The sequence below is a fragment of the Anopheles cruzii genome, chromosome 3 (assembly GCF_943734635.1).
Source record: "Anopheles cruzii chromosome 3, idAnoCruzAS_RS32_06, whole genome shotgun sequence".
In the NCBI taxonomy this organism is placed as follows: Eukaryota; Metazoa; Arthropoda; class Insecta; order Diptera; family Culicidae; genus Anopheles; species Anopheles cruzii.
In genome coordinates, this window is record NC_069145.1 from 12,705,116 (window position 1) to 12,713,834 (window position 8,719).

At 51.0% G+C, this 8,719-nt stretch overlaps 3 protein-coding genes across 3 annotated transcripts; 2 read left to right on the forward strand and 1 right to left on the reverse strand.

Annotated features, from left to right (window-relative positions):
- Nucleotides 1-1,483: 1,483 nt before the first annotated feature.
- On the forward strand, nucleotides 1,484-4,735 carry LOC128269662 (26S proteasome non-ATPase regulatory subunit 2). Its single transcript, XM_053007044.1, has 4 exons — nucleotides 1,484-1,619; nucleotides 1,782-4,104; nucleotides 4,169-4,287; nucleotides 4,359-4,735. The coding sequence occupies exons 1-4, from the start codon at nucleotides 1,542-1,544 to the stop codon at nucleotides 4,539-4,541; spliced, it is 2,703 nt and encodes a 900-aa protein (XP_052863004.1). The 5' UTR covers nucleotides 1,484-1,541; the 3' UTR covers nucleotides 4,542-4,735.
- Nucleotides 4,380-5,285, reverse strand: LOC128269663 (DNA-binding protein SMUBP-2). The gene has a single exon (XM_053007045.1). It carries the CDS (start codon nucleotides 5,274-5,276, stop codon nucleotides 4,743-4,745), a length of 534 nt encoding a protein of 177 aa, XP_052863005.1. The 5' UTR covers nucleotides 5,277-5,285; the 3' UTR covers nucleotides 4,380-4,742.
- A 416-nt stretch (nucleotides 5,286-5,701) lies between these two features.
- Nucleotides 5,702-8,167, forward strand: LOC128272139 (Golgi resident protein GCP60). Its single transcript, XM_053009889.1, has 6 exons — nucleotides 5,702-6,045; nucleotides 6,116-6,162; nucleotides 6,236-6,923; nucleotides 6,994-7,115; nucleotides 7,188-7,359; nucleotides 7,420-8,167. Exons 1-6 carry the CDS (start codon nucleotides 5,892-5,894, stop codon nucleotides 7,668-7,670), a joined length of 1,434 nt encoding a protein of 477 aa, XP_052865849.1. The 5' UTR covers nucleotides 5,702-5,891; the 3' UTR covers nucleotides 7,671-8,167.
- The last annotated feature ends 552 nt before the right edge of the window (nucleotides 8,168-8,719 follow it).

Below are 8,719 nucleotides of genomic sequence, written 5' to 3' on the forward strand. Positions count from 1 at the left end.
TTGATGAATCATGAGAGGCTTAGAAATTCCACGCCATTATCGCGCCATGCACAGGCCCATTCACTCACTTAGCCATCATCGATCAATAACAGCTCGATGGCTCATCTCGTCGGATCGTAAAATCGTTTGCCAACGGCGACACTATCACGCGGCGCGCAAGTATGTAGCGTTGCTGTAGTCGTTCGCGGGGTTCAAGGACTCCGTGACTCACTCGTGACCGGCATCAGATGCTATATATGGGGCCACATTTTCTTCGCTCGCGACAACCGCCTGGTTGCGTGCCTCGCTGTTTTCTTTTCACCCCACGAGAATCATTGAATGGGTATCGATTTTTCAAAACGGGCATACGGAGCGGGCTCACTTATCGAACCGCGGAACAACCGAGTACCGAACCGAACATACGGTAGCCCCGCGCTGCCATTCCGAGGGAATGATTACACTTTACAGGCGATGGTAAACCACCGGTACGCACCTTTTCTAGTCATCCCACACGTCGACTCATTTTCTCCTTCGCAACGCCGTGTTCCCGACAAACTGTCGCCGAGATGGATGGGGTTTTACTTTCCGTCTCTTACACCCCTGACCTTGGCGTAGGCACACACAGCGGTAACACACATCGGTCACCTTTGTTTTGGGGAGAAAAACTGACTCCAATTCGCTTTCACAGTCCGCTACAGAGGATGCGCTTCGAGCGATGCTGACCGACTGTGTCCGCGGCACGCTGGAACGCTAAATTTACACTTCCCCTGGAATGTTTCGTCAGTAGCACGGCCACACCGGACGCGAGTTTTAATCCATAATTCGGTAGTACATACTTTCGGCTTTCTGTCTTCCCCCTTTCTGTCGGCCTTTGTGATCCGCGATCCACTGTTTTCCTCCGCCGAGGTGACAACTAAACATTGTATTTTCTTTCATCGGCCAAGCGACGCTTCGCTTCAAACGGACGACGCTTCGATTCAAAAAGTCAACACAGTTTCGCCAATAATATTGTTTCCAGAAGGACTGTGAACAAACGTTTGGGCTCAAAACATTTGCATCTGTTCCACACAGTCAGCAAATTTGTAATAAAGAAATATTTGGTAACTTCTTTCGAGTTTCAGTTGAAAAAACAATAGGCATTTTCCTGCGAAAAAGTTTGTGCAATATTTCCATACAATTCGTTCGTCGACAATCCAAGCCGTCATTGAAACCAGTTAGTTGGCAGGGTTCAGTTCTTCGATCGATAACAATTCAGATTATTAGTTAAGTTTTAGTTGGTTTTGTCTATTTCTATTTTGGTGATAGATATGGAGTCTACTTTTTTTCTGTAGTAGACATAACTACAATTATTAGGTAACCTAAATGGGGCAAAGCGGCTTGCCCAACCCGGCTTCAGAATCTGTACCATGTGTCATACACAAGCTGAGCAGCTTCGCCGAACGACTCGGTAACCTCAATTTTGACAGCAACAGTGTTTCAACAACTCATCGTCCGCTGGTGCAAGATCGGATTATAATTCATTGTAACTTTTGTCGTGCAAACGGTCGTAGTGTACGCAAACGATGTCCACAAACGAGAAAATCGAAGAACCCGTGCTGAAAACAAAGGGCAAGGATAAGGATGAGGAAAAAACGGAACTGGTAAGTGAGAAGCGGCGGCGGCGAACCAGAACCGCGCACACGAACTTGCCTCGTCATCCCGAAAGGGTTGTTGCGTTGTTTGGTCTTCAGCGTGTCCTGCGAAAGGATATAACATGGTAATTTTTATGTTTTTGCATCCCCCTTTACCTTTACTCTCGATAGTCCGACGAAGATAAGCAGCTTCAGGATGAGCTGAACATGCTCGTCGAGCGGCTGCAGGAAGCCGATGCGGAGCTGTACCGCCCGTCGCTTGAGTCAATGGCGAACTTGATACGCGCCTCTACTACCTCGATGACTTCCGTGCCGAAGCCGCTGAAATTCATGCGTCAACATTACGAGACGATGAAAGAAATCCACAAAAAGATGACGGCAAAGCTGAAGGACGTCGACACGTTGAAGCTGTGCGCCGAAATCATCTCCGTGCTGGCGATGACGATGGGCACCGGCAAGGAGTGTCTGGTGTACCGACTGTTGAGCGACAACAGCACGGAAAACATTGGCGAGTGGGGCCACGAGTACGTCCGGCATCTGTCGGGCGAAATCGCATCCAACTGGCCGGAGTCAACCGACAACCTGTTCAAGAACCGTCTCATCGAGCTGATCCATCAGATCATACCGTACAACATGGCGCACAATGCCGAGGCCGAAGCGTGCGATTTGCTGATGGAAATCGAGCGGCTCGACTTGCTTGAAAATTACGTGGACGAGAGCGCTTATCCGCGGGTCTGTCTCTACCTGCAAAGCTGTGTCCCGTACGTGGCGGAACCGGAGAACGTCAGTTTGCTAAAGTGCGCTCTGAATCTGTCGCGCAAGTTCAAGCAGCACACGCCAGCGATGCGTTTGGCCATGATGATCAACGACACGGAGCTGATCAAGGAGATCTTCATGTCCTGTGGGGACGTTGCGATGCAGAAGCAGCTGGCGTTCATGCTGGGTCGGCAGCAGATTTTCCTAGAGCTGCCCGAGGGCAGCAACGATTACGACGATCTGGTAGAGATTATGTCCAACTCGCACCTAAATCATCACTTCCTGAATCTGGCCCGCGAGCTGGATATCATGGAGCCGAAAACTCCGGAAGACGTGTACAAGTCGCATCTGGACAACTCGCGGGCTCCGTTCGGTTCACAGATCGATTCGGCGCGCCAGAACCTTGCCGCAAGCTTCGTGAACGGATTCGTGAACGCTGGCTTCGGGCAGGACAAGCTGCTGATGGAGGACGGAAATAAGTGGCTGTACAAAAACAAGGAGCACGGAATGCTCAGTGCAACCGCTTCGCTTGGGTTGATTCTCCTGTGGGATGTGGACGGTGGTCTTACGCCAATCGATAAGTATCTGTATTCCAACGAGGACTACATCAAATCGGGCGCTCTGCTGGCGTGCGGCATCGTGAACTGTGGCGTACGGAACGAAGTCGACCCGGCACTGGCTCTGCTGTCCGATTACGTGCTGCACCAGAACAGTACGATGCGAATCGGGGCTATCCTCGGGCTGGGTTTGGCGTATGCCGGCTCGAACCGACTGGTGGTGCTGGAGTTGATTGGTTCGGTGTTTAGCCCGGAACGGCGCACGGGATCGACGATGGAGGTTATGGGCATAGCGGCCCTGGCGCTCGGAATGATCGCCGTTGGATCGTGCAACAGTGAAGTGACGCAAGTGTTGCTGCAAGTCATCATGGATCGAAGTGAGGCCGATCTGAAGGACACTTACGCTCGCTTCCTTCCCCTCGGTCTCGGACTGGTGTACCTCGGTCGGCAGGAGGCCGGCGAGGCGATTACGGCCGCCCTGGAGGTTGTAGCCGAACCGTTCCGTTCGATGGCCACCACGATGGTGGAAATCTGTGCGTATGCCGGCACTGGCAACGTGCTGAAGATCCAGCAGCTGCTGCACCTTTGCTCGGAGCACTACGAACCGGCTTCCACGTCCGGGGAAGAGCCAGCCTCGAAGAGGGACCCGAAAGAATCATCAGCAAAAGAGAAGGAGGACAAGGAGAAGGATCTGTCCGGATGTCAGGCGGTGGCCGTGCTTGGTATTGCGCTGATTGCCATGGGCGAAGAGATTGGAGCCGAGATGGCGTTCCGATCGTTCGGCAATCTGCTGCGCTACTGCGAACCCTGCATTCGCCGCGCCGTTCCCCTGGCGCTGGGATTGATTTCCGTGTCGAACCCGAAACTCAATATCCTCGATACGTTGAGCAAATTCTCGCACGACAGTGATGCCGAGGTGGCACATAACGCCATCTTCGCCATGGGGCTGGTCGGTGCCGGGACGAACAATGCCCGCCTCGCCTCGATGCTCCGTCAGCTGGCGCAGTACCACGCAAAGGATCCCAACAATCTGTTTATGGTGCGCATCGCCCAAGGACTGACCCATCTCGGTAAGGGCACGTTCACCATCAGCCCCTACCACAGCGATCGCCAGCTGATGAGCCCGGTGGCAGTGGCCGGTCTGATGGCAGCTCTCGTTTCTTTCCTGGACGTTAAAAATAGTAAGTAAACGGTTCTCGGGCGATTTGATTCATTGTTCGAATCTAATTAATGCTCCTTTTTCAGTTATTCTCGGAAAGTCCCACTATTTGTTGTACACGCTAACAACTGCGATGCAACCGCGCATGCTGATCACCTTCACCGAAGATCTAAACTCATGCCCCGTACCCGTCCGTGTCGGAATGGTTCGTACGCTTAACGTGTTATTTGACTAGGTGATACAAATATAAGTTTACTCTCATTCCTTTCCTCGCAGGCCGTCGACGTAGTGGGACAAGCGGGTAAACCGAAAACCATCACCGGATTCCAGACGCACACCACACCCGTGCTGTTGGCGATGGGCGAACGGGCCGAATTAGCTACCGAGGAGTACATTTCACTCACCCCTATCATGGAAGGATTCTGCATTTTGCGAAAAAATCCCAACTACGTACCGTAAGGCCCCTTCGCCCGGTAATAGACACCTATTTCGTCCCGTTTTGAGGACCCGCAAACACGCTCGCGTGGGAAGTAACATTCAAACCTACAATTACGGAGTAGCGTGAATTTATTGGTTGCTGAACGGCGCACGGTCCTTCATCTTCTTACACTTAAGAAACGTAAATAAATAATAATTTTGCGAAACAATAGTTTGGCGAGTTCAAGAGGTCGTTCGTTTCTTTCCTCTGCCAGCGCTGCTTCCTCCACGACTCGAACTGCTCGCACCGCCTCCGGTAGGTTTCTGCTTTCGTTCGAGCGACATTTGTTTCAGTTTCTGCGATAGGCGGGTTTGAGCTTTCTGCTTGTCTTCCCTTTCTCGACGCGCCTTTCCCGTGATAGGATGCAGGAACTCTTCGCGCTCCTTTCGCCTAACTGCCTCACCGCAACCGTGTATTTCCGGCAGGCTGTGCTTGAAACAGAATCGCTCCCGGCAGTGACCGCAGTCCGTCCCGACGAGATTCGTCTTTTGTTTGCATCCCTTGAAGTCGCACGTTTGATCAACGGTTTTCACTGCCTCCAAGACCTTGTTGAGGTTTTTTTCTACCACATCCGTGTCGATCGGCACCAGCAACTCGGACGCTTTGGTAACGACTTTCGGATCGGTATTGAGCACCAGTGCTGGAACGAGAATTTCACGTGTCTCGGGAGTATCGTTAGTTACCCGGTCCGGATTTGCCTTTCTCTTATCACTCATGGTAGGATCTTTCGGAATGCAACGGAACGCAGAATTCGCACCAGAACGATCGTAAAGAAAACAAAACAATCCTTCAAAGTGAACATCGATTATTCTACCATCAACTGCGAGATGTCTATTCTAAGTCCTTCCGTGAGTAACAGCAATCGACGAAACATTTTTACCTGCCATCCGATTAAGTTGAACTGAAATTTTACTTCCAAAAAACTCTTATTATATTTAACTCTTTTCTTCGTTGTGAAAATCAAGAAGAATCTGTAAAGTAAACCAGTGTGAAAAATCCAGTTGGAAAATACTACGTCATTTGACAACAATGGGGAAAGTGACAGTTCAGAAATCAACAAATGTTTCTGTTTCGGTGAAAATTTTGACACCTACTTCAGAACGAATGATGACACCAAAACTCGAAGTGGAAGAACCTTAGAATATTTTTCTACTCCTTACGTGTAAAATTTAACAGCGGAAGGTGCTAAAGATCGGCCGTAGGCGTCACGGTATTAGAGCAAGGGTTCGAAAAGTTGCCCGCAATCAACAAAGTGTTGCTCGTGCTTCTCCCGGTGGTGCCGTACCAGTTTTGGGTTCTTAGTTCATGGAAGTGGTTTCGCTGCCACCGCGATGGCTACAATGATAAGTTCGGATAGTATTGAGCTTTCCTTGAAAGATCTTTCACTCAGCGATGGTGCGAGTACAAACGACGAGAACAGTAAAATCCTCAAATGGAACTTACCGTTGAAGGACTTGTACAAGTTGGCTTGTAGTTTCTACAAGGGTAGGGTCTCTCGCATCGCGCGCACCAGTGGCAGCAAAGATAACGAAAGCCTTTTCTTTGCTCTTTACAGAAAAGTCCGGCAAAGCGATTCACCTGAGCTACGAGGATAATCTGAAGGCAAGTGCGATCCGTTGTTCGGTGTCGAAGTCGGAGTGGTCGGTCTAACAATCGGAGTTTCCGTTTTTTTTAGCTCGTAGCCTTCACGCAGCAGGCAGCGCACGGTCCGCTGGACCTCTCGCAAGCCCCGCCATTGGGCATGTTTGACGTGATCGGTAAAGATAGAAGAATCGCGTGGCAGCAACTCGGTACGATCACGAAGCTGCAGGCGATGGAAGGTTTCATCGATTTGCTCGATCGCCTGTGCCCTCTTTTCAAACCATTTGTCGAGGCGATCAAGAAGGACAAGGAGGAAAAGTTGCGAAAAGCGGAGCAGGAGCAAATCCAGCGCAATGAGGCACAGGCGGCAGAAAAGGTGCGGATGGCGGAGGTGCAGCGGATCGAGGACGAGAAGAATCGCGAGGAACTTCAGCGGCGCCAACTGCAGGACGCCCTGAATCAGCAGACGTACCATCAGTTCAAGGAGTACGCCGAGATACAGTTTCCTGGCAACCCCGAACAGCAGGCCGTGCTGATTCGACAGCTGCAGAACGAACACTATCACCAGTACATGCAGCAGCTGCAGGCACAGGTTGCTACGAACTACAGCCGCTTGAAGGGAGACGAAGGGGCCGACGGGGACGTCGAGAACTCGCCCGGTGTGGGCGCTGGAACCGTTACCAGTAACAACGAACAGGACGCGTTCGTCGCAAACTCTAACGCAAAAGAAAGCAGTCAATTCGAGTTTAAGGAACAATGTGACAGTGACAACGACTCCGGAGGTTGGTTCCCCTTTTCAAAATGGATTCCCTCGTTTTTGCGATCAATCAAAGTTTGCTACCAACTTTCCAGATTACGCAGTCATCAGCCCGGCAAACATGTGGACTAAGGCGGACATAAAACTGTTCAAACAGGAGGTGACGGCCGGAAAGGGTGACGGTGTGATTCGCGTGAACCACGGTGACACGGTGACGGTAAGCAGTCGGGCTCCCGGTGGCTTTGGTCGTATTGACTTGGCGTAACGGCACTATTTTTTGCGTGCGTAGGTAAAAGTTCCAACTCACGAAGGCGGTTCTTGTTTGTTCTGGGAGTTTGCGACGGATAACTACGACATCGGTTTCGGGGTGTACTTCGAGTGGGGCAAACCGCCAACGACCGAGGTATCGGTGCACATCAGCGAAAGCGACGAAGACGATGATACGATAGAGGAAGACGAAGGTATGGCCAGCCGCTCGTGGCGCAGTTAGGAGTGGTCTAATGATGAATTTCAACTTTCAGAGGTAATCTGCGCCGAAGACCTTGAGTGCGGCCCGGCCCCCGGCAACCAACTGGTGAGCAGCAGTCGAATGGTCGGACCCCGGAATCCTATTTCCATCATCATCCCGATCTATCGACGCGAGTGTCACCAGGAGGTGTACGCCGGTTCGCACACCTACCCGGGTGAAGGGACCTATTTGCTCAAGTTTGACAACTCCTACAGCTTGTGGCGTCCCAAGACTCTTTATTACAAGGTTTTCTACACACGATAATCTACCCAACGAGCGGACCACGTAGTAGATCGCACAACAGACAAAGAGAACAGAGGGAAGGCACGGATATGGTGGGCCAAAGCAGCGAGAGTGATTGTTTAACAATTGTTTAGCGTAGCAATAGACGTGAGGGGGCACTAATGACCCTTCGATGGAGGGAATGCGAACCCAGACCCAGTGGTCGAATATTCGGTGTCTACTCGTTGATACACACTTTGCGAGCTATGCACTTTGAGCTGTGGAGCTGATGATGATGGTCGGTAACATAAGAAACTGTTCTCTAATTCAATAGAGTATATTGATTGCAATAGTTAAATATGGTTTCCGTTTTGTCGAGTCTAATATCAGGGGAATAGATCGGGGAGTGGTCCATTCCAAGTATTTAAATGAGTGTATCTGTATCCGCGTAGTGCAATGCGAGAGCGAAAGAAAATGAGTGGCCCAGCACCGGCATGAGGGCGCTAGCTAAATGAAATGATAAAAAACAACTATACTTATCGGAAAAATAAAAACTTGATGTTGAACGTACAACACGGATACTACGAGACTCCGCGCGTATTTGAAGCAGCAACACGAAATAAAACACGACAATTGGCAGCTGGCCACCGAAAGCGGCATACATTTTGCGCAATTCGCGCAAAAATGATTTGTGTATCGTAATTACTACTCTATCGGTCGGCTTTTCACTGCCGAAAGCTGCCCTAGTGTCTGCCTCCTCCATTGATGATGGCCCCAGAACTCAGGGTTTCGTTGACGCATCACGAGCAATAAATCTATGCCACACTGCCTTATTCATTACTTCCACTTCGGCGGGAAGCGTGTCACGCTTTGCGTGAGACGGGGTCGGTCATCTGGACGAACCCGGGCTCGGGGTCCAGCCCCGCGGGTGCGCGTTGTAAATTTCCGACTACGTATTTATGCATGCGACAGTACGCCCTGTCACACGCCACCGAACCTTGGCCATCGACGAACCGCGGCCTGGTGTAGCGCTGATTACGATTTGCACTCCCTCCCGACGCTCGTGCTGCTCCCGTAGCCGGGCCATCAGC